Source organism: Solanum stenotomum, chromosome 5, assembly GCF_019186545.1.
Source record: "Solanum stenotomum isolate F172 chromosome 5, ASM1918654v1, whole genome shotgun sequence".
Taxonomy (NCBI): Eukaryota; Viridiplantae; Streptophyta; class Magnoliopsida; order Solanales; family Solanaceae; genus Solanum; species Solanum stenotomum.
This window is the reverse complement of record NC_064286.1, coordinates 55,129,740-55,154,812: the sequence shown is the minus strand read 5'-3', so window position 1 is coordinate 55,154,812 and position 25,073 is coordinate 55,129,740. Positions and strand designations below refer to the sequence as shown.

Sequence of the window (25,073 nt, the reverse complement as noted above, 5' to 3'; positions counted from 1 at the left end):
AAACTAGTGAACCATCCAGCGACTTTGAGAATGGTTTCCACAAGTTTTTATTTAATATATTCTTTAATAATTATATAAGTAATATATCGAGTTTAGTCGGATGACCACGGGTTCTGGTGACCCAATTTTAATACATAAATTCGCCTCTGCCATGAAGTGTGTTACAAGGTTCGTTTGTACATATAAGGAGTACGCATTTGGTATGAGGTAAAATATTTTCTGAAAAATACTTTTCAATTTTCTTACGTTTGGTTGACTTAAATGTTTTGGAAAATCTTTTTCAAATCAACTTATTTTTCTCAAAATTAAGGAAAATTGCTTTCCTCCAAAAATTAAAACAAATATTTTTCGAACTCTCCTCCAACCTCAAATTTTATTTTATTTTTAAATTTTCAAATTTTGAAAACATCATTTCTTTTAAACCTCATTCCTACACCGACCCTTCTACCGATNCCCCCCCCCCGCCCCTCTACCTCATAAAAAATAAAAAATAAAAGCTTCTTTTTGAAAAATATTTTCAAATTTTAGAAAATTTCAATTTTTTTACCCTACCTCTATCCTGAATCAGCCCCTTTCCCTACAATTTTTTTAGGAAAAAAATATTTTCATAAAATATATTAAAATCCTAGTTTGAAAGTTAGGTTTCGAGTCGGGTATGGTCCGGTCCCACTTCGGAAGTCGGGATCGAATTCCAATTTGAAAGTTGAATCTCGGATCGGATGCCGAGTCCCAATTTAAAATGGGTCCTGCATCCTGATGATTTGAAAGTCAAATCTTGATTCGAGTGTTAGTGTCGAATCTAGAATTCGACCGTGTCCAAATTTGGATGTCAAGGTCAGGTCTTGGATCGAATATCCAATCCCGAATCAGGGTCGGATCTCAATTTGAATAATAGGTCCCCAGTCCAGGTTCGATTCTCGGGTCAGAAGTCGAATCCTGTGTTGGGAGTCGGGTCGAGCCTTAGAGGTCGTGTCTTAGTTTGAAATTTGGGCTCTGGTTTGGGTGTTGGATCTCAAATCAGGGTTAGTTCCAGAGTCAGGGGTCTAGATCAAGTATTGAATTAGACATCAGGGTTAGGTGTCGGTGTTGGGTTTATGATCAAGAGAGTCTGGAGTCAGGTTCTGAGTCGAATGTCGAGATCAGATCTAAGATCGGTTGTTGGGGTCGGGTCCTAATTCAAATATCGGGTCAGGTCTAGGTCATGGGTCAGATCTCAAGGACAGATTCAGATTGGTCGACGAGGTCGTGTCCTAGTTCGGGTGTTGAGGTTGGGTCTTGAATCGTTATCTAGGTTGACTTTCGGGTTAAAAATTAATTTCCTAAATAGTATTTTCTACCCTTTAGCCATTATATAAATGATATAACTTTTTTAGAAAATATTTTTCATTCACGAACCAAACATGAGAAAAGAAGTTAGAAATTCACTTGTTTTCCTAAAAAAAATATTTTCAATGGAAAATCTTTTCCTTTGTATCAAACACCCCATAGTTTTGGTATTTTTTGATAACTTATGTTATTGGTTTGTTTTATAATATACTTGTCAAATAATTTTGAAAAGAGTGAACCTGGATAATTTTTTTAAAAACTTGTGGAAGATCCGCTAAAGTTTCAACATTATTAATTTCATAAACAAAATACAATCATTATATAATTAGAGTTCACCATCCTACCATAAACCTATCAATTGGGTCGGGCCGACTGGTTTTGGCCCATTAAAGTCGGCTCGATAACGACCCAGGACCGGTAAGGCTCGTACTAACAGTCAGCCTCTTATAATAGTGGGGAGGTCCGGTCTGGATAAAAATTATGCCCAAGCTGGTAAGGGACCGGTACACAACCCACCATTTGTTTCTAAGGACTCAGGCTGGAGCATACGGTCGAGTTCCTCTCAATCCGACAAATATCAAATAGAGGTTTTCTTTCACTTCGAATCACCATGTTTTGTTACCACCATACTTTCGATCGACCATTGCACATTTTCTTCTCTTAATCCCTGAAGTCTTGGATACCAAAATTCTTGACCTCCAGTTCTGTTGAAATTATTAAGGTACACCCACCAATCGTGGCCTCCAAGTTGGTTTGGTCGTCTCAGTGGATTTGGTTCTTCTGCATCATGGGCTTTGAGCAAATGTCTCATCTTCCACCACTTGAAGTATTAGGTTGCACCCTTGAAAGAAACGTTTGGCGCTTTTACATTTGTCCAATGCTCTGTAAATGTCAGCAAGAATCATGGGCGCCAAATTGTAGTGATTGATCACTGACTCGTAGCCTACTCTATTAAAGATAGCATGAGTGACCATTACTACACTTGGATAGATAGTGTAGTTTGGTCCTTGGGAAAATACCATTGTCCCAAGTAGGCATATTGCAAAAGCAAGATGACGTGTTTCCTTCCATTTTTCCCCTGAGACAAATTCTTCCTTGAACTTTTCGTAAGCTCTTGTGCGTCCAAATCGATAATAAAGCTTTTGAAGTGGAATGTCTGGCCCGGGAAGCTTTTCCATCCATTCGGCTTTGACAAGTGAAAGTTCTTCTTTAATTTTGTAAAAATCCAATATTTTTGGAACAAGGAGATCTGTATCAGGTTCACGCTTTCTCTTGTTGCACATGTCGACACTCTCATAATTTGCAGGAACTTTCTCGATAGTCGGCGTCATTTCTACTTCCCCAAATTGAAATACCATGTTATCGTTGTCCCAAAATTGCATCATTGTCCCAATTAAATCGGGTCAAGCCTCTATTTTCATTAGTGACGGGAGGTGGCATATGTGTCTTTGAACCTTTTTCTTGTCTTCATTCACTAATAAAAAAATGTCAAAATACAACGACCAAAAGCGACGAATTGCATCGCTTTTTTGGTCAAAATTGACGGAAAAGCGACGCAGTCGTCTTCCTCGCTTTTTAGCCCGACGCTTTTTGACTGTCACTTTTTGACTATTTTTTTAACAAAAGCGACGGACTCTGTCGCTTTATTTTAATTTTCGTTTTTTTTATTTCTAAAAAGCAACGCAGTCCGTTGCTTTTCTGGCAATTTTATTTTTCAAAATCCCAAAAAAGAGACGGATAAAAGGACCCTGTCTGTCGCTTTTCTGAATATTTTATTTTTGAAAATCCCTAAAGAGCGACGGACAAAACCACGTTTGTCCGTTGTTTTTCTGAGAATTAAAAAAAATAAAACCCAGAAAAGCGACGGATAAAACCACACTGTCCGTCGCTTTCTGGATTTTTAAAATAATAAAACCCAGAAAAGCGACGGACAATACCACACTGTCCGTCGCTATTCCTGCAATATTTTTGAATAGTTTCTGATGTCCACCTGCAAATGCAATGCAATTCAAATTAATTCTACACTATTCAGCCCAATCAAACACACAATTATAAACAATCTAAACAAAATGTAAAACAACAAACTTAAAATAACATTAAAAAGTATCTAAATCACAAATTAAAGACTTATAAAGCCTTTTTAAAATTCGTTTCAAAATTACAAAAAGTTCATAAATGTCTAGAGATCTAAACTAGGGAGTGGGCTCTACATAATCATCATCATCACTCTCATCGTCGGTGTCATCGGGAGCCGAAGTAGAAGGTCGACGAGCGAGGCTCATCACTTGTTCTTTGATTTGCTGAACGGTCTCACTCATGCTTTCTTGTTCAGCTATTCTTCTCCGCTCCGACTCTGCTAGTGCTGCTGTAAGCTTAGTTATTTGAGATGACATAGCAGCAATCTGAACACCGTCAAGTGCCTCGGCTTGACGTGATGATCCAATTCCTTCTAAGCCTGACTGGAGTCGTCTTACATCGTTTCGACAGCCTAGACCATAGGCTCAACCCTTATGTCTTGTGTGTCCCCCCTACCACTTTTTCTTTCTAAATCTGGGTGGAAAGTTCAGGTGTCAATTGGACCGAACTATCTAGATTCTCAGCGACGTACTGATGAAAGTCATTCTGCATATTAAATATAAAAATTGACATCAATATATATACATATCATAAATATATTCACTATTAATATATATTATTCATATTAAATAACTTACAAAAGTTCGTTCAGCCCTTTCCTCCGCCCACACATCCAGATCCGACTCATTTTCTTTCTTCTGACATGAGTCTTCTTGAAAACCTATGGTTCAATGGGAGTGCATCCCAATTATTTTTCCTATAAATAAAAACTAAAATTTATAACGATATATATGAATCAACTAATTATTTATTTAAAAGTTTGAATTAGAACTTACCATCAACTAAACCACACTAATTATTTTAACTTATTTAAACAACTTAACAACTTTTTAACTTGAACTAGTTTGGTTTTGAATTAATTCCAACAATTAAATCCATCACCAAAATCACATTATTTAATTTAACTTATTTAAACAACTTTATAACTTTAACTAGTTTAGTATTGACTTAATTCCATCAACTAAATCACATTATTTATTTTAACTTATTTAAACAGCATAACAACTTTAACTAGTTTAGTTTTGACTTAATACAACAACTAAATCCACCAACAAAACCACATTATTTATTTTAACTTATTTAAACAACTTTACAACTTTTTAACTTGAACTAGTTTAGTTTTGAATTAATTCCAACAACTAAATTCATCAACAAAATCACATTATTTAATTTAACTTATTTAAACAACTTTATAACTTTAACTAGTCTAGTATTGACTTAATTCCACCAACTAAATCACATTATTTATTTTAACTTATTTAAACAGCATAACAACTTTAACTAGTTTAGTTTTGACTTAATACAACAACTAAATCCACCAACAAAACCACATTATTTATTTTAACTTATTTAAACAACTTTACAACTTTTTAACTTGAACTAGTTTAGTTTTGAATTAATTCCAACAACTAAATTCATCAACAAAATCACATTATTTAATTTAACTTATTTAAACAACTTTATAACTTTAACTAGTCTAGTATTGACTTAATTCCACCAACTAAATCACATTATTTATTTTAACTTATTTAAACAACATAACAACTTTAACTAGTTTAGTTTTGACTTAATACAACAACTAAATCCACCAACTAAACCACATTATTTATTTTAACTTATTTAATCAACTTAACAACTTTTTAACTTGAACTAGAATTAATTCCAACATCTAAATCCATCAACAAGACCACATTATTTAATTTAACTTATTTAAACAACTTTATAACTTTAACAACTTAACAACTTTTTAAAGCTAAGTGTCAACACTAGATGGACACAAATTGATCTTGCAAGAAAATCAATTTTGTCATCAATAGGATCAACTAGTGTTGGTACTTACGCTTAACAAACACATTATTCCTAAATTAAAGCTTAATATCAACACTAGATGGACACAAATCGATCTTGCAAGAAAATCAATTTTGTCATCAATAGGATCAACTAGTGTTGGTACTTATGCTTAACAAATATATTATTTCTAAATTTTATAGCTAAGTGTCAACACTTACTGGACACAAATCGATCTTGCAAGAAAATCAACTTTGTCATCAGTAGGATCAACTAGTGTTGGTACTTATGCTTAACAAACACTCAGTGGACACAAAAAAATTATCACAAAATTAAAGCAAAGTATTAATACTAGATGGACACAAACACATCATTGAAAACAATTGCACTTGAACTTAAGAAATTTAGAAGCACCAACCTTATCTCCAACTTTGATGAAAGAAACAATATAGTCTTGTATTAATTTTTTTAGATGTTGAGCTTCCTCAGTTGCCTAGCAAGAAACATTCTTAAATTAGTTAAATATAAACTTCAAATCCAAGAATATTAGTTATATATATATATATTCAAGTTTTAAAAGTTCTAGTTTCAATTCAAGTTCATATCTAATTTCTAAACTTATTTAGTTATATAACGAAGGGCCCCATACCCGCACTAAGGGGTAACCTGAGATAAGGTATGGTTCCAAGTTCAAGTTCTAATTTCAAGTTCATATTCCTAATTAAGTTCAATTTATAGTAAATTCAAGTTATAATTAATTATAAGTTCTAATTAAGTTGTAATTCAAATCCCTAAAATTTCAAATTCAAACTAGCTAGCTAGTGTCCAAAATTCAAACTATTAATTAGTCCTAAAATATCAAATATAATTCAAACTATTAGTCCTAAATTCCAAATTCAAACTAGTCTTAAAATCACAAATTGAAAGTACTCCTAGAATTCAAAAATCAAACTATAGTGCTAAAATTCCAAATTCAAACTATTAGTAGTCCTAAAATCTCAATAGTAATTCAAACTAGTCCTAAATTCAAACTAGTCTTAAAATCACAAATTCAAACTATTCCCAAAATCCCAAAATCCCAAAATCTAACTAGTGCTAAAATCCTAAATTCAAACATCTCCTTAAATACCCTAATTCAACACACCACGCGTAGAGGATTATTGGAACTTCATTTAAACAAACAAAGGATCGAATATGCAATAGTGATGAAATAGATCAAACAGAACATAAAAGCTCAAATTCTCGAAATATTCATCTCATAATAGCCAGAGATGTAATGAAAAGCTAAAAATAACTTTTAGATTAAAACTTACTAGCCTAATGATGACTCCTCTTCTTTATCATCATCTCTCTCTTCTATTTCTCATCGTTCTACCATGCCTTGTGTTCCTCCTACTGTAACACCTATTAGGCAATCCACTAGGCCTCATAAGAAGCCTGGATATCTATCAGACTACATTTGTAATGCAATATATCTCACTGATCTCGCTCAGTCCTGTTTTACCTCTTCAATTGAACCTCCTATATACCCTTTCTCTACCTAATCAGCAGACCCGTAACAGTACTTTAAATATTACTGAACCTACCAATTTTGCATAGGCTGCAATGCACCCTGGCTGGCAGCAGGCAATGGCATCTGAATTTTCAGCCTTAGAGGCTAATAAGACTTGGGAAGTAATTGTTTTACCTCAGGATAAGAAGGCCATACCTTGTAAGTGGGTCTACAAAGTAAAGCAAAGGTCAGATGGGTCCTTGGAAAGGTTGAAGGCACGTTTAGTTGTAAGAGGTGATATTCAGAGTGAAGGGTAGATTTTCATGAGACTTTCTCTCTCGTCGTTAAAATGACCACTATTAGGTGCATTTTAACCATTGCTATGAAGAAAGGTTGGCGTATTTCTCAGTTGGATGTTAATAATGCATTTTTGCATGGTGATTTNTTAGTTGTAAGAGGTGATATTCAGAGAGAAGGGTAGATTTTCATGAGACTTTCTCTCTCATCATTAAAATGACCACTATTAGGTCCATTTTAACCATTGCTATGAAGAAAGGTTGGCGTATTTCTCAGTTGGATGTTAATAATGCATTTTTGCATGGTGATTTACAAGAAGTATTCATGAGGTTTCCTCTTGGTATAACTGGTCCAAGTCCTCATCATGTGTGCAAACTTAATAAGTCTTTGTATGGCCTGAGGCAAGCCTCACGCCAGTGGTATGCTAAGCTCACTTCAGCCCTGAACTATAAAGGTTTTTCATCTTCACTAAATGATTATTTTTTGTTTGTTAAGAAGGATGGTCCTTTTATCTCAATAGTTGCAGTATATGTAGATGATATCATTTTGACAGAAAACAACTCCAATGAACTTGACCAGCTTAAGTCTTTCCTCGATAATGAGTTTAAGTAAGCTTGAGATTCTCAGAGAACCACATGGACTGATTATAACTCAGCAGAAGTATACTATGGAACTTCTATTTGAATATGACTGTTCACATCATCTTCCAGTTGCTTCTTCACCATTCGATCCTACAGTCAAGTTGTCTTCTTCTTTAGGCGAACCATTGCTTGATGCTACTTCATACAAAAGGTTAATAGGTAAGTTAAATTACCTGACTCATAGCCGGCCTGATATATGTTTTGCGGTCCAGTATCTATCCCAGTTTATGCAAGAGCCTCGTACTCCTCATTTCAATGCAGCCCTTCGAGTACTTCGCTATTTGAAGATTAATCCTGCTCAAGGTCTACTCATATATCGGGAGATTCTTCTCTACAATTAGTTGCTTATTGCGATGCAGATTGGGGTTCTTGTTTGGACACTCGCAGATCTGTTAGTGGTAATTTTGTAACTCTTGGAGGCTCTCCCATTTCATGGAAGTCTAAGAAACAACTCTCCGTCTCTCTGTCTTTAGCGGAAGCTGAACATCGTTCTATGTGGGGGGTTGTAGGTGAGCTGACTTGGTTCAATCGACTTCTTCTTGATCTTGGTTATCCACCGGAGTTTCCCATTCCTGTTCATTCTGATAGTCAATCAGCAATTCACATTGCCCGAAACCCCATCTTTCATGAGAGAACCAAGCATGTGGAGCTCGACTGCCATTTTGTCAGGCAATAATTCCTTGTTGGTCTCATTTCACTCTCTTATGTACCAGCCTCCTCCCAGCTTGCCGATCTTTTTACTAAGGCACTATTTGGACCTTCTCATCACACCATTCTTCCCAAGTTGGGTCTCTCTGCACTGCCCTCCAACTTGGGGGGGGGGTGTTGAAAATGGTGTTTCGTCGATCTCACAAAAGAACAAAGAATTGGAGAAGATGAAGTCTAAAGAAATGAGGGAAACATTTCAAATGTTAGGGAAAAATTCAGATGAAATAATTTTTCCCTCTTCTGTTAGCAATGGACACCTGTCCTCTCAGGCCCCACAAATTAATGTGTGTTGGAACTCATCTCAGCCATCAGATCAAATGCAATCACAGCCCTTGATCACAAATTTTGGATACTTGGAATATGGTTAGAGTTTGTTAAGCAAAACCCAATAGAGATAGCACACATGTACATAATATTTTGTATTTTTGATTTACTTTACTGTGTAAATACAGTTATAAATATATCATCAAATAATCAATGCAATCATCAGAAAATTTCCAATTCAAGTCTCTTTAATTTCCGTCTTTCAATTTCAAGTGTATTTCTGATTTCTGCATTTTCCTATAAACCATAGAGAAAAAGAGAAGATATAACTTATACAACTTAATTATTAATTTTGTAATCTATTTATCGGAACAACTTGGAAGATATTCAATCTACTTATTAAATATGAAAAGGAATTCGTTCATTCAAAACATTATCTTGATTCACTCGCCAAATGAATACAACAAGATCCAATTTCTTGACTTATCAAAGGCTACAAATGAATAAAAATCACAACTACAATTGCAAATAACCAAATTCTTGAAACACTCACTAGCAACATTAGTTCACTTTCCTGCAGTCGACACGAATCTGACCTTGATTTCCGGTCAATAGTTTGATATTACCCATCTTAATCATAGACTTAGCAAAATCTTTCGAAAAAGTCCTTAGTTCGTACTATAGGTTTTAACAAGCTCATCAGTCTCTCCTCCACTAAAGAGTGCTTGATCAGAATGCAAAAGCCCTTTTTTGGAAACCAAGTTACTGAAATATTTGGAGTCGAAAATAGCAGATGTAGGATCAACGGAAGCAAGATTGGAATCACCACCACTACGCGGACAATTTGCTTGACGTTGACTTGAAAAGGTGGAGTCGATGTTGTTAATCTCATTGTAGATGCGATTCCTAAAGGTGGAACACTGAGCAAACCCTAGAGTGTGGGCACCGGAGAGAGCAACGAGGTCCTCCTCATCCAAACCTTGCTTCTTAAAGTTGTCGATANAGTTGTAGTTTTGATGATTTGACAAACCCAAGGACCTTGTAAAGGGACCTGATCCAGCGCAAATATACACACAACTGTCAGGCTAGAAAAAGTACAATTAGTTGGTGCACAGTCTCCAACTGTGGCAGAAGTGGCAGAAACCTCAACTAATGGTAGGGTCTCGAAGGTTGTGACTATTCTTCATAAAGAATATGTCCAATAGTCACAACCTTAGTTTTTTTGCAACTTGAACAAAAACTCACAAGAACTCTTGCAAAGGCTAATACAAAAGTGAAGATTCATCCTCAAGATCAACTCGAACCAGATAAAGCTGCAAGCTTAGTTGTCTTAGGATTAAATCTTCTGCATGTTCATTGTAAATCTGTTCCTACATCTATAAAGGATTCAGATAGTTATTTTGTGAAAAAGTCTAAATCAGTTGAGTCTAACTGATTTAGTGGGCAGCCGTGAAGTCATCTGAAGCGTGGTGGTTTAGTGGGCAACCTGCGTGTTGCTTAGTCAAATTCTAAGTTGTCTAGTGGTGATAGCTTAGTGGGCAGAGTGACATCTGCTTAGGCTCTTCAAGTAATAGAGTTATTACTTGGTTGTGAGATTAATAGCTCTTTCTCACTTTGGTTGTAACTGGGTTTCACTTTGCTGAAGGAAGATTAGTGAAAACAGTTGAAAATCCTGTGTGACAGGTCGTGGTTTTACTCTCATGAACAAGGAGGTTTTCACGTAAACTGCTTGGGTTGTGTTCTTGTTATTATTTACTCTTCTTATTATTCTTGTTGAGTCAAGGGCCCTGGTTCATTGACTGAGAGTGGACGCACGCATTCTATCAAATATTCATATCAATAATTGTATCGAATTATATGTTGATCGGGTAATTATTTGATAAGCGCTTGTTCATTAGTTGAGACTTTGGTATCAACACATGTATAGTAATTTGTCCCACTTTGTATAGCAGGGCACTTAATATTTATTACTCTATAATTAATGTTTCTTTTTTGCATGAGTGGAAGAAAAGGCATTTCGAAGAAAAAGAAAATAAATTTAACCCCTCCTTGACTTTTATTTGAAGTTACTTTTTTACTCTTTTTGATACTCTAATGACGAAACAAATGATTAGACTTTGAAAATTGGAAGAATGATATAACCATTTTCTCCAAGGGTATGACCAAACGGTTTACTTCACGATAAGAACGTCTTTATTCGATTGATATTATATTATATGAGGTGGGGAGGGAAGTAATCGTGGATAATATTTTATATTGTGGCAACTAACAACTACTAATTGACAGCCAAACAAAACATAGTTTTTTTCTGTCCTAATTTATACGATGTAGCTTAAATGGATATATAATTTTATTAAAAATAAATTATGGTCTAAAATAAATCATAGATATTTATGTGACTATAAATCATCATCGCATTAGGGATAAAATGAGTGTTTTAAAGTTACATTGCTACTATAAATATTGAAATATGTCATCCTTTTTTAAGTTGGCTAAAATGGAAAGCATGCCATATAAATTGGAATAGGAGGAGTACTAATAATTTATAAAATGTATATGTCGATATAAAAATAAACTAGATATGATGTATTTGACACGAAAAAATATTTTACTGGAACATAAGTGAATTTCTTATTTATTTTTTGATATTTGATTAGTAAACAAAAAATATACCAAAAGCATTTAATATAATATAGGCAAATACTATGGATCTAATGGAGTTTGGAGTGTGAGGAGGAGGCAATTCTACTAAGTTTGTCATATTTAAGAACTTGTTTTATTTGAAAAAATAATAATTTAACTCACCAAACATTGAAAAATTAGAAAACCTCTTTCAAAAATTATCTCCATACAAAACGCATTTAGTGTGGACTATACTATGAAAAAAAATTTTAAAAAAATTTGGGTAGTTGTACAAAATGTCAACGCTAACAACATGGAGATAAAATAATTGTAAGGAAGTAATTGGTTAAGACTGATGTCGAAGGTCTTAATTAGTTCCTTTAAGTAATAGAGTTGAATACTATTGTCACAACTATAGTCTATATTTTATTGGCTCATTCATTAATCATTACTTATACTTATAGTTTATAAATTAAATGAAGACTATATGATATGATCCCTTGCCATAGCGTGTGTCACCGAAAAATCATTTATAATATATAGTAATAAAATATGATGAAGAAGAAGCACGATCAGTAGATCAACAACTACGTTTTAATACTACACTTTGTCTCATAATTAAGGTACATTGGTTCTGCATGGATTGACATATGTTGATTTATTTATTTTTCGAGGGTATCAAATAATTAGTTAAACTGATATATCATGTATTTGTATTCCTTTGGTTCTTTTGTTTGGCCGGTTGAAAAATTTTGAAAAATATTTTCTAGCCAAAATAAATTATTATTATTATTTAATTAAACCATCCATATTAGTATTCACCTCCCGTAGTGAAGGAGGGTAAAAGTATCAATAGGGTCGAGTCAACAATAAAGTGTACCCTTGCGGATGAGGGGTGGGCCAGATCGGGTTAGCCTGTCGACACAAATTATTATTATATTATGAAGTCATGATTTGAATATTGCAATCTATTATTTTTTAAAAAAAAATTAACGATCGAAAGATTAAAATCTCATAATATTAATGTTGGGAAATTTGTAAATAGTAAGGGATGAAGGTGCTCCTTCGTTTTAATTTATTTTTCTTTTTAATCCGTTTAAAAAAGAATGTTTTTCTTTTCTTTTTTTTATAATTTCTTACATAATTTTTCACGTGACAAATTTAAGACCACAAAATTAAACGATATTTTGATATAAAAAAATTATTTCTTAAGGTTCATTAAAATCTAAATCATACAAATATATTAAAACGAAGGGTGTATTTTTTTCCTCAAAAAATCCCCTTACGGCCGTTTGTCCTTGTAAATTTTGGAAGAAAAAAAATAATGTAAATCGAATAGACTAGCTCAAAGTTATGACAATATAAAGTTTCTACCATTTACAACTTTTTACTTCTATTGCTAACTGAGAAGGCTCAATGCCTATACAAATGAGCCATCCGTTTTAGGGCCCCAGATTTGAGGGGCCTCCATTTTTTGGTTGTAATAGAATTATTATAAGATTTTTTTAATCAAAAAAAATTATATTATCTTTCTTTTAATTCGTTTCGATACATAAAGAATATTTCTTTTTTTTTTTATCAATTTTTAAATTTAACTTTCAAATGACATGTATAAAACCACAACTCCACAAAATTAAAAAATGTTTTGATATATTAATCATATATATATATATATATAGTCTAAGACCATAAAAACATAAAGTTTTTAAAGAAGAAATAACTTTAGTTTTAAAAAATAATCAATAGTACTGAACCTAGTTACGTTGTATCATCATGATATTATGTTGAACAACAAGGAGTTGATCGATTCTTAGCAGGGAGAAAGATTGACAATATGGAAGTTACTTCCTCCATTTCAAATTAATTGAATTGTTGAGATGTTTCACACCCTTTAAGAAAAAAAAGATTAAGACATAAATTAAAATTAGACATAACTTTCCATTTTTACCCTTATTAATTATTATCAAATTTATGATTAAAATAACTAAATATTAATTAATCACTAATTCCAATACTAACTAATGAAAGGATAAAATTGAAAGAACAGTCTAAAATTAGTCTTGAAAATTGAATAATTTGGTTAATTTTTCAATTAATTTGAAATTGAGGGAGTATGATTAAGAAGGACATGATACTTATGATCAAGACATTTCAAAATAATCAATAGTACATCAAAGGTAATAGGAACTCATGATTCATTCAAAACACATCTTGGATTTATTAAGCAAACAAAACAACAAGATACAATCTCTCTCTTATTAGCAAATTACCACACAACTCTACAAAGTCTCTCCATTCACCGTTAACTTCTTTTATGTAAGAGAGGCTCTTCATTAAGATCTTTCACAATTACAATTAAAAACAATAAAATTCTTGATTAACATTATCTTAATTAGTTCACCTTCCTGCAGTTTACGCGAATTTGACCTTGTTTCCCTGTCAATGGCTTGATATTTCCCATCTTAATCATAGACTCAACAAAATCTTTAGAGAACATTCCTAAGTTTTTACTATATTTCTCAACAAGATCATCGGTCTTTCCTCCACTAAATAGTGCTTGATCAGAATGTAAAAGCCCTTTCTTGGACCTTAAGTCACTAAAATATTTTGAGTCGAAAAGAGCTGGTGTTGGATCAAGTGGAGCAAGATTGGAATCACCTCCACTACGTGGACAATTTGCTTGGCGTTGTCTTCTAAAGGTGGGATCAATGTTAGTCTCATTGTAGATGCGATTCCTGAAGGTGAAACACTGAGCAAATCCTAGAGTGTGGCCACCAGAGAGAGCGACGAGATCTTTCTCATCCAATCCTTGCTTCTTGAAGTTGTTGATAAGTGCAGGTAAGTCCAAAAATGGAGGTGGGATATCATTGTTTGCTGTGGTTCTACTTGCTGTAGTAGAATCCCTTCTTCCTAGTGGAACTTCCCATGTTGGTCCACCTAGCTGTGTTCATCAAAAATCCATCCATTATTTTAGAACTAATATAATAATAAATTGACAAGATCGAGTAAAATGAATAACTTACTGCAACTACAGAGTCACGAGCTGCAACAGCCACAATGTCTGCACAAGACACAATAGAACGTCCACAATATTTATCAACCTCCGACTTGATTTTGTCAATCACATCAAATCCTCTAATAGAATTGTTATTAGGTATTGCAGTCTTTTCACTGTCAATAGTAGCTGTTTTGTCTAGAAGAATTGAAGCGTCACACCCCTGTATTTACAAGAAATTATATATATTATCTCATGAATAGAAATTTGTAAGTATGCAAAGAGGAAACTCACGTTGACGAAACAATCATGAAAATGTAAACGTAGCAAAGAGGCACCCATTCGCCTCTCTTTCCTGACTGCATCCTCAACGACTCGTTTAATGGCTGGCAAAGCTTGGGGACAAACATGATTGTAGAAAGAAGGTGAAAGAGAATCCGAAAGTGCTATGCTTGCTAGAGAAAACATGACTAGAACATGAAGAAAAATGAAGCTATTCGAAGCCATTTCAAATGCTATACTACACTTTTATGTGTGCTTTGGTGTGAGGAAGAGTGTAAAATGTCTGTGTATTTATAGGCAGGAAAAATGTTGACTATGGCAATACAACAATTGTTCTAGCTAGGTTTAGCAATAATGTAATTTCTTTTAATATTCTCACCTCTTGGAAATTGAAAAATTTAATTATATAGAATTACATGTTGATCAAGTAATAATTATCTAATAACAGATTGAGTTCCTTAATTAATTGAGACTTCGGTATCAACACAGATAGTAATTTGTCCTGCTCTGAATAGCAGGGTACTTATTGAGCTTTTCTTTTTGCATATTTGGATAAAAGGCTTTTAAAATAATCGAGATTGTATTGATTTTTTCAAAGATACTTTCTACTTGTTGATACTAAGATTTAAAAATTGACGAATGATGAGGAAAGGAGACAGTAATTGTGGATAATATTATATTTTGTGGCGACTAACAACTAATTGACAACCAAACAAAAAATTGTAATAATTTGTAAAATGTATATATATATACATATCGAAATATAGAAAAAGAAATAACGATGTGTTCGATACGAAGAAAAATGATTCTCTCCGGAAAATAATTTTCTTACTTAATTTTTGATGTTTCATAACTAAACAAAAAATAAACATCCTTTGTATTTATACTAATTGTGTCAACGCTAACAACATGCAAATAAAATAATTGTAAGGAGGGTATATAGCTATTGGTTGATTAAGATGTTGAAGGTCTTAATTAGTTCCTTTATGTAGTAGGTTGAATAATTGTCACAGTTATATTTTATCGACTCATTCTGTCTGGGGTAAACGTTGTTTGGACATGTGGCGACACGAGAGGAAGGACACGTGGCGCCAATGGGTTGTTTCGATCCCCGACAAGATTTCGGATCGACAATTCAAAAGGTGAAACGTGTAATGTGTGGAAATCTGAAGTTTGAAGAATGAAGAATGAACAAGGAACAATCCAAGAGCCCGAAGTATGCCATGGAGAGTACAAAAGGACTTGGGTCCTAATGACATGGCCAAAAGGTCGTGTAGATAGTCTGAGCACGATAGAGAAATATTAGTTGGCATCACTAATAACATTACCACATGGTCAACACCTATTCGATGTGGTACTTTAGACCTCAAGTGGAGGATTTTTATTGGCCGATACTTTATCTTTATAACCTATATAAATAGTTTATTTTACACATTTTAGGACATTTGGATCCCAAAAAAATACAATAGCAATACTTTATATTCTTGTGCACCAAGCTTTCTTTATCATTAGTCTTTATCTTAGTAGCATTTATTTCATCGAATCGTTCTTAGAGTTGAAGCTAGCAATACAAGATCTAGCTCTCTCATATACTTCATTGAACCTCTGAAGCTTTATACGATCTCTTATTTACTTTATTAATATTTTGTTGTTTTTTGTTTACTATCATCACAATATTCAATTGCTAATAATCAAATCTAACGAGTTAAACTAAGACATATTAAAATAGTTAATTTGAAAATAGATTCGGATAAAAATGATTGAAAGTTCTTCATCAAGAAATGCACAAATCCATTAAAATCAATAAGGCTTTGATATCAGTGTTATATTTCTTTTTGGAGAACTACGCTAACGCCAAGGTAGAAAATAATATGAATGAAAATTTGTTTTATATAAATATTAAAATTACATACCTTTAATTTTTATTAAGATAATATAGATTAATATGCATCATTACAAAATAGCATGCAGCTAGTATTACTCAGGGTAGAGGTTTTTACTACATTGTATTAAACTTTTGCTAAGACTAAGAAATTAATATTCTACTGAATCAATTATAAGACTGCTTCTACATAATTGAACAACTCATTATTCTAGAAAAAATTTAACAATAATAAATGCAATATCCAACAGTCTGTCCATGTAGAACCAATTAATCATAATTAATGGTATGAAATCCCCAAAAAAAAGGACATGAAGGATATTATTTAAACGTAGTTGTTGATCTACTGATCACGCTACTTCTTCATCATACTTAAAAAAGAATTTTTCCGTGACACACGGTATGCCAAGGGACCATATGATATATATAATCTTGGATTAACTTATATATTGTAATTTATAAGTAAGGATTAATGAATGAACCAATAAAATATAATTGTGGCAAGTATTCATCTTTATTACTTGAGGAACTTATTAAGACCTCCAACATCAGTCTTAGCCTTATTTGTTTGTGATTAATCGGTTTGAATTTGAATGATTTAGATTTTAGGCTATTAAGTGTATTGATTTATATTAAGATTTAAGCACTCGTTTGATTTGAATAGGTCTTAATTGTTATGATCTTGAAAAAATCTTAATATCATTAAGACATAAAATGGTAGGAGTATATTTTTTTAGACTAACTAAAAAGGAAAGAGTGTAATACAAATTGAGACACTAAGTTTTTTTTTATCAAGTTAGATTTGTTAATCGCCACAAAATACACTGAAGGAAAATCACTTTGTATATGAAACGTATATACAATACAAATGGGGCAATGATAAATATTGAATAACTCAATAAAATATAACTGTGGCAATAGTATTCAACTCTAATTAAGGAACTAATTAAGACCTTCAACATCAGTCTTAACCAATTGCTACCCCTCCTTAAAATTATTTATTTGCATGTTGTTAGCGTTGACATTTAATATAGTATGGAATAACTTTTCAAAAAAGTTTTCTAATTTTAAATGTTGATAAGTTAATTTTTATAAATATTTTTTTTAAAAAAAATAAGTTGTTAGTTTTTTTCTAAAAAACGGCGTATGTAATAAAATTATAAAAAAAAAAAACAAAACAAATCTCATAAGCCGGATAGATGATTAATCTATATAGATTATCTCCTCTCCACTTCCACCACAAAAAAAATAAAAATAAATAACTTTCACATTTAGCAAACATAAAAATCAGATTGTATAAATCATTGGGGGCATCAGATTTGTATAAAATCGCTGGCAGCCTCTCATTTGTATAAATCGTTGGCAGCCTCTCGTTTGTATAAATCGATGGCAGCCTCTCAATTCAATTTTATGTGTTTGTATATCTGCATAAAATTTGAATTTGTATACAATTGAATCAAAATAAGGCGTTTGTATATCAAATCTCTCTCTCTCGCTTTATACAAACACAAATTTACATTATATTTTGTATAATCTGTGTTTGTATAAAGCGAGAAAGAGAGAAAGGAAAAAGAGAACTGGGCGGGGGAAGATTTGTATTGTATAATTATAAGTGAATAGGACGAAGATATATGTATTTGCATGTGTATATACAATTTTCTCTCGCTTTATTCAAACAGAAACTCAATTTATACATTTGTGTTTGTATAAAGTGAGAGAGGCGAGGGAGAGACTGGCGAGCGAGAGAGGGAGAGTGCTGAGCGAGAATTTCAGGGAAAGAGGCGAATGGCAATAATTTGCTACGGATTATAATTAAATCAAACTGTTATTATAGCATTTAATTTGAATTAATACTTTTGAGACTATTAACTTATCAAACACCAAAAAATAACTAAACAATCACTTACTTTAAAAAAAATTAATTTTGATGAAAATCATTTTCCTTCCTACCAACACATTGAATGAAACATACAATATCAACAATTGAAAAGTATCTTAGAATACAAGTCTAGGATTATTTCAAATGCCTTTTTTCCAATCATACAAAAATAAAAACGCAATAAGTACCCTGCTATATACAGAGTAATAGGACAAATTACTACCTATGTTGATACCAAAGTCTCAAATAATTAGTTGATCAATAAGTAATTTGATAAATAATGTGAAGCAATTACCCTTTTCAATTCACAGGAGGTGAAAATATTATTCATAATTACATTGATTTTTGAATTCTCTTTTACCAATTCCTCTTATGATGTTAGTTATCGATTTATAATTATTAAATATATAATTTAAAAAATGCAATTTTTTTTCATCCGGGTATTCGGTACCGAAGGTGGAACTAATCGCGGGCAAGTCCGCGCTCCCTATGTTAAAAAGCTATGTGATAAACAATTTGATCTTATATGCACATGTATTTGTTACACATTATACCTTATTTACTTGTCTATCTAAAAATAATTTTTTTATTTTATAATCAAAACTACCTAACTATGTAGTAGTAACACTATCCTTCAAAAGGATCAGGGAAGTTGGTAAGTTGCAATACTTAAAAAACCAGTGTTGTTAGAGTTTGTCAATGTCTGTCTTATTCTTTTGAGAGTTGCTAAACCTAAAACATTGTCGTGTTTCCATAGTCAACATTTGTCCTAACTATAAATACACACACATTTTACACTCTAAAGCACATCAAAGCACACATAAAAGTGTAGCAACTTCATAAACTATATAGCATTTGAAATGGCATCCAATAGCTTCTTTGTTCTTCATGTTTTAGTCATGTTTTCTCTAGCAAGCATGGCACTTTCAGATTCNTCATCATGATAAAACAACTCAGGAGCCTCTATGTTTTTCCAATTCGCTGCAATGTATCTACATATTTCATTATACCCAGGAGTTTCCCCAAGGAAATATGCTATCAACGCACATTTCCATTTCTGGATCTCTGGTTCCACCTCCTGCTTATCCAGTTGAGCAACCATGTGTACGTCTAAAATTTGAGGTGGAACATAAGAGAGTGACATACCAGCCGATGCAGATCTATTATTGCGAAATAGACTTGCCCAGGTCGTAGGATTTGGATTTGATTTCTCTTTGCCATTCTGTGTTACCCCTTCAGCTTGCCCAACCTCAATCGTCATTTCTACTGTTCCATTGATTTCACCTTGTTCTCCAGCTTGAGAGTCTTCATAGCCTGTCATATTAGGGGTAAGTTGTAGTCTCTTTACCACTCCCGAGCTAGTGGTATCATCTGTACCGATCTTCTCCCTCTCATCCGCAATTAGGGTTGAAATACCTTCAACCAGTTCCAGATGGTGCTGCACAGGTTTAACCATACTACCAACCGTAACAATGGGATCACTTTTGGGTCTTCCTCGTGCTCGTTCTTTTGTTTAGCCGGTTGAAAAATTTTGAAAAATATTTTCTATGCCAAAATAAATTATTATTATTATTTAATTGAACAATCCATCTTGGTATTCACCTTCCGTAGTGAAGGAGGGTAAAAGTATCAATAGGGTCGGGTCAACAATAAAGTGTACCCTAGCGGATGAGGGGTGGGCCAGATCGGGTTAGCCTGTCGACACAAATTATTATTATATTATGAAGTCATGATTTGAATAATGCAATCTATTATTTTTTTTAAAAATTTAACGATCGAAAGATTAAAATCTCATAATACTAATGTTGGGAAATTTGTAAATAGTAAGGGATGAAGGTACTCCTTCGTTTTAATTTATTTTTCTTTTTAGTTCGTTTAAAAGAACATATTTTTTTTTCTTTTTTTTATAATTTCTTAAATAATTTTTCATATGACTTATTTAAGACCACAAAATTAACGATATTTTGATGTAAGAAAATTATTTCTTAAGCTTCATTAAAATTTAAATCAAACAAATATATTGAAAAGAAGAGGATATTTTTTTTCTCAAAAAATCCCCTTACGGCCGTTTGTCCCTGCAAATTTTGGAAGAAAAAAATAATGTAAATCGGACAGACTAGCTCAAAGTTATAACCGTATAAAGTTTCTACCATTTATAACTTTTTACTTCTATTGATTACTGAGAAGGCCCAATGCTTATAAGACATCCATTTTAGGGCCCCAGATTTGAAGGGTCTCCATTTTTTAATTATAATAGAATTATTATAAGAATTTTTTAATCAAAAAAATTATATTATCTTTCTTTTAATTCGTTTCGATACATAAAGAATGTTTCTTTTTTTCTTATCAATTTTTAAAAGCCAAAGTCATCTGCAGCCCCTCAAAATTGTTCTCATTATTCATTTAGACACCTCAACTACATCTAGTACCTATTGAACACCTCTACCACCCCGAATTTGAACCATCTGAACATTTTTTGCCTACATGGCACATTGTTTGTGATTCACCCAAAATAGGCGCGTGGGAGGTCTTTAGTTAGGCATTTTTTTGTGAAAAAAAAGTTCTTTCTTCTTCCTCCCCTCTTTGCCGATCACTTCCTCAATCACACTAGTTCACCACCGTCATTCATCAATCTTCTTCCTCGTTATTTCTCCGAATACTTAACTTCTTCCTTCATCATTGTTTCATACTAGGATTGGCGGTACATACCTTCATTGCCGCTATGGCAGCCACCACCATTATCGCCATTGAATTTGTAGAGGCTTGAAGTTTGGAATTTTGTTGTTAAGATAGTGTTTTGGTGTTAAATTGATGTAGATTTGTGTGAATTTTATTAACAGATTTTCCTATTTATTTTTTGCTTTAAATTGATATATATTTGTGCGAATGTAAGGGTGTTCTTCAATCGAAAAAAAGATCAACTATAGAACTCAAAACAAAATCTGACTTAGCTCAATTTTTTCCGACAATGTCCATCGGAACTGATTAATTTTCCGACGACTTTCCGTCAAAAATGGAACGAAGGAGACAGTTAATTTTTTGTATTACCTATGGCCAACTCTTCCACAACTCATCAAAAATAGCAATAAATTTTTATTTTTTTGCTTGAATTCTATGTTGCAGATAAACCAAGAAGGTTCGAAAATAGCATATCTACAGCGGTGGGTTGTCGTGTTGGGGGTGGGGCACCGTAGAGGGAGAGGAGTTTTGTGCTCTAATGGAATAGATACAGGATTTCTTTTTTAATTTTTAACTTAAAAATAATTTCTTTTTTCTTTTACTTTATAACATATTTTTAAAATAAATTTTTAGACTAAAAAATATCAGATGTCGGTAATTAATTCGTCAAATAGTCATGTCATCGCGAGTGTATTTCACACACTTTATACTTTTAGCTTATTGTCAAAAAAATGTTCAAATGGTTCAATTTTGAAGGGGTAGAGGTGATCAATAGGTACAAGTTTTAGTTAAGGTGTCCAAATGAATTATGCGGACAACTTTAAGAGGCCGTTGATGACTTAAGCCATTTTTAAATTTAACTTACAAATGACATGTATAAGATCACAACTTCACAAGATTAAAAAATGTTTTGATATATATATATGTTGACACCCAATTTTGACCCTCCCCGATAATAATTAATTTCCGAGTTTCTTAATTTTCAAATGATTTAAAATAATTGACTTTATAAAATTCAAAATATTTTTCAAGTTAGTTTTAAATGGTTTGTCACTTTTTATAATTTTTGAATAATATGTGTATACTTTTGAACTTTATAAATATTCAAAAATCGTCTCAAAAATATTTTGTTTAAATAAATGTTTGGTTAGTTGGTTTAGTTATTTATAGTTTACAATGCCGAGTTAATTAGTTAGTTTATAATTAAATTAATTATTATATAATTATGTGTCTAATTAGTATATTTTATGAATGTTCGAAAATTGTCTCAAAAAGATTTTAGCTTTATTTAAACATTTGGTTATTTAGTCGTTTACATTGTTAAATTAATTAGTTTATAATTGAGTTAATTATCTTATTTCGTTAAGATTAAGAAGCTTGTTAATTAATTAATATTGATTTGTCTTATTTAATTATTAGTCGAACTTCTCCTAATCAACTAAATTTGACTACATTTGGCTATAATTTAGATTCGTATGGCCAAAGTCTAAATCCAATTCTAGCTTTTTTTTTAAAAGACCAAATTTGGGCCTCTTTTATCTTCAGCAGACCATCCCTCCAGCCCCTTAGACTCAACTACCTCTTATTTTCGGTCCAAGTCCAATCAATTCCCAATACTCGACCCACCAATTCCCCATTTCCAATTCTCTGCAGCCCAACAACAAATAATTCCCAGCCCATCAATGAAAGGCCAGCTTTTGTTTTTTTTTAAAAAAAAAAAAAAAAAAAAAAAATTCCCAGCCCATTTTCTAGCCCCAAATTCCAATTCCAACACCCATCAACAACGATACATACAACAAATAACCCAAAATCGACCCCACATCATTCTTCTTCTCCACCAGTTCAAGAACCCAGAACTGGTACAATAGAGAAAGAAGAATGATTTTCTCTCCTTTCCTCATTCGGAATGGGACGAAAGTTGCAAGAAAAGGTGTCTCTCCTTAATTGGTGAAAGGAATTAGAAGTTTTGAATTTCGAATTTGGCCTTTTGAATCCGAGTTTTATCCCTTTCCCCACAAAAAAATCGAACCCTAATTCTCCACTATAAATACCTTGTTCTTCTACAAGTTGAGGGGATTTTTTTTTTTGAGTGATTGAAAAGGAGAAAGTTCTAAGAAGAAAAAAAAAAGAGATATAAATACAAGAATACATACATAAGAGTAAAAAAAAAATATCAGTAGCTATACCCAAGGAGGAATCGATAAAGGATCCTTTTTGTGTGCTCGCCGCTCAAAAGGCTTGTCGGAATCTCATTGTGGTGGTGAAGTTGCCGTTCCTCCGCCCGTTCGTAGTCCCCGTTTGCTACCCCAAAAGAGGTTCGTTCTTTTTTTTTCTTTTTTTTTGGTTTTTTTCTCTCCCACCCTTCTCTCGCTTGTTTAAATCGAGAACGATGAAGTGCTATGTGTGATGTGTCGGAAGGCAATGGATTTATTTTATATATTTTTTAGTTCCGACGTTCTATTTTTGTTCTTAGAATAGTACTTTGTTGTTTTGTTCTACTTGGGGGTTGGTTTCATATTCACTTTGGTTCCAATGTTGACCATATATGTTTATGGTTTTTCTCATACCTCTAGCTCATTGTTAGTCTTTAGGTGGCAAAATTTTCAGCCTGTTAATGTAACCCGTCTCGTCGTCCAAATGTCGTTGTTTTTGTTGAAATTATTGAGGACCCTATTACTATCTTCCTACCAAAATATGTTCATGCCCGTGTATTATGTATACGTTAGTCTAGGTCTTCCAGTTGACCTTGAGGTTTTGATAGAATATGTGGTAGTTTGGAAGTATGGTAGCAATTGTTTTTTTAAAATCCCTGTTGATTCATGTTACGTCCACATTCTTCATAGTTAGTTTTATTGCATATTAATTTAAAGATATATATACGAGCTTGAGAATCAACCGAAACTAGAATTTATTCATAGTTTGTATGTCATATGTACCTTCAAATATATGGATTATACCTTACCTTTGAATCCTTTGTTTGAGAGACACATATGTATAGTTTGTTCCCTTGAAAGTTTGTAGTATTTGTGAGTATGCATTAAAGCAATATACTTGTTGCTTTTTCCACTGTAACTAGTAAGGTGCAAATTTCAAAGTCATTTGAGTCATTTGACTAGTCCATAATATTTCTATTGATAAATGATTGTCGGTTGAGTTTAGAAATCTAAATATTGTTCATTGTTTTTATTTATTTATTTTTATTTTATTTTTAGAATAAATATGTTAGAATAATCCTGTCCTATGCTAATATGATTTTTTTTCTTGTATGTGTCACTTGCAATGAGTTCATATGAACTTTTTCCATCACGGGCATTTCGAGTCGAGATAAAACCCAACTTGAGTTCTTTATCGAGTTAACCTTGTCGTTCCAAGGATAGAAGCTGATATACAGGAGGCGGAAGAAGATGATTAAGCTAATGTACAACTTATAAATAGCCATCTACATATACATTTGTGTATACATATGCGGCAAAGAAAAATGGGCCCAAGCCCCTAATTTGTGCTAAATTTAGACTTAGGACAGGTGAGCCTAAAGCCCAAGTCTAATTATCTCCTCTCCCTATCTTATTATTTGTATTTTATTGCATTTGACTAACGCTTTGATTATCTTATGATTTAATTTAATTAAATTCCCCAAGAATGGTCGTTTCATTTTACTTTCGAATTAAAGTATAAATATATATTTTTTATTTTTTTTTACTATTTAATTTTATTTTTTTTTAAATATTGGCCTTGTCATTAAATTATTTTTCTTTAGAAAAAAAAATTCCCTCTTGGTTCATTTTCCCTTAAGATAAATAAATGACAATAACAAAAAATAAAGTGATGAAAATAATAATAGTAATAAATAAGTTTATTTACTTAGTTAAAAGTTAAGTAAGTTAAAATAAATGAGTTCATTTACTTAGTTAAAAGCTTTTAAAAAAAATAATAAGTTAAAATAAACGAGTTCTTTTATATAGTTAAAGTTTTTTAAAAAAAAATAAAAAATTAGTTAAATAAAAATGAGTTCTTTCACTTAGTTAAAATTTTAAAATTAGTCAAAGTCGTTATGAATCCTTTTACTTAAGTTAAAATTTCAA

The 25,073-nt window shown here is 32.4% G+C and overlaps 1 protein-coding gene across 1 annotated transcript; it reads right to left on the bottom strand.

Annotated features, from left to right (window-relative positions):
* Positions 1-13,461: 13,461 nt before the first annotated feature.
* Positions 13,462-14,781, bottom strand: LOC125865277 (cationic peroxidase 1-like). Its single transcript, XM_049545485.1, has 3 exons — positions 14,564-14,781; positions 14,298-14,492; positions 13,462-14,215 (listed from the first exon to the last, which is right to left on the bottom strand). The coding sequence occupies exons 1-3, from the start codon at positions 14,774-14,776 to the stop codon at positions 13,667-13,669; spliced, it is 957 nt and encodes a 318-aa protein (XP_049401442.1). The 5' UTR covers positions 14,777-14,781; the 3' UTR covers positions 13,462-13,666.
* Between the last annotated feature and the right edge of the window lie 10,292 nt (positions 14,782-25,073).

Excerpts from the sequence above, each read along its gene's own strand:
- LOC125865277 (XM_049545485.1), bottom strand. The coding sequence starts at position 14,776 with ATGGCTTCGAATAGCTTCATTTTTCTTCATGTTCTAGTCATGTTTTCT. Across the intron at positions 14,493-14,563 it reads TTCATGATTGTTTCGTCAAC|GGGTGTGACGCTTCAATTCT; the intron begins GTGAGTTTCCTC and ends TTGTAAATACAG. Across the intron at positions 14,216-14,297 it reads CTCGTGACTCTGTAGTTGCA|CTAGGTGGACCAACATGGGA; the intron begins GTAAGTTATTCA and ends TGATGAACACAG.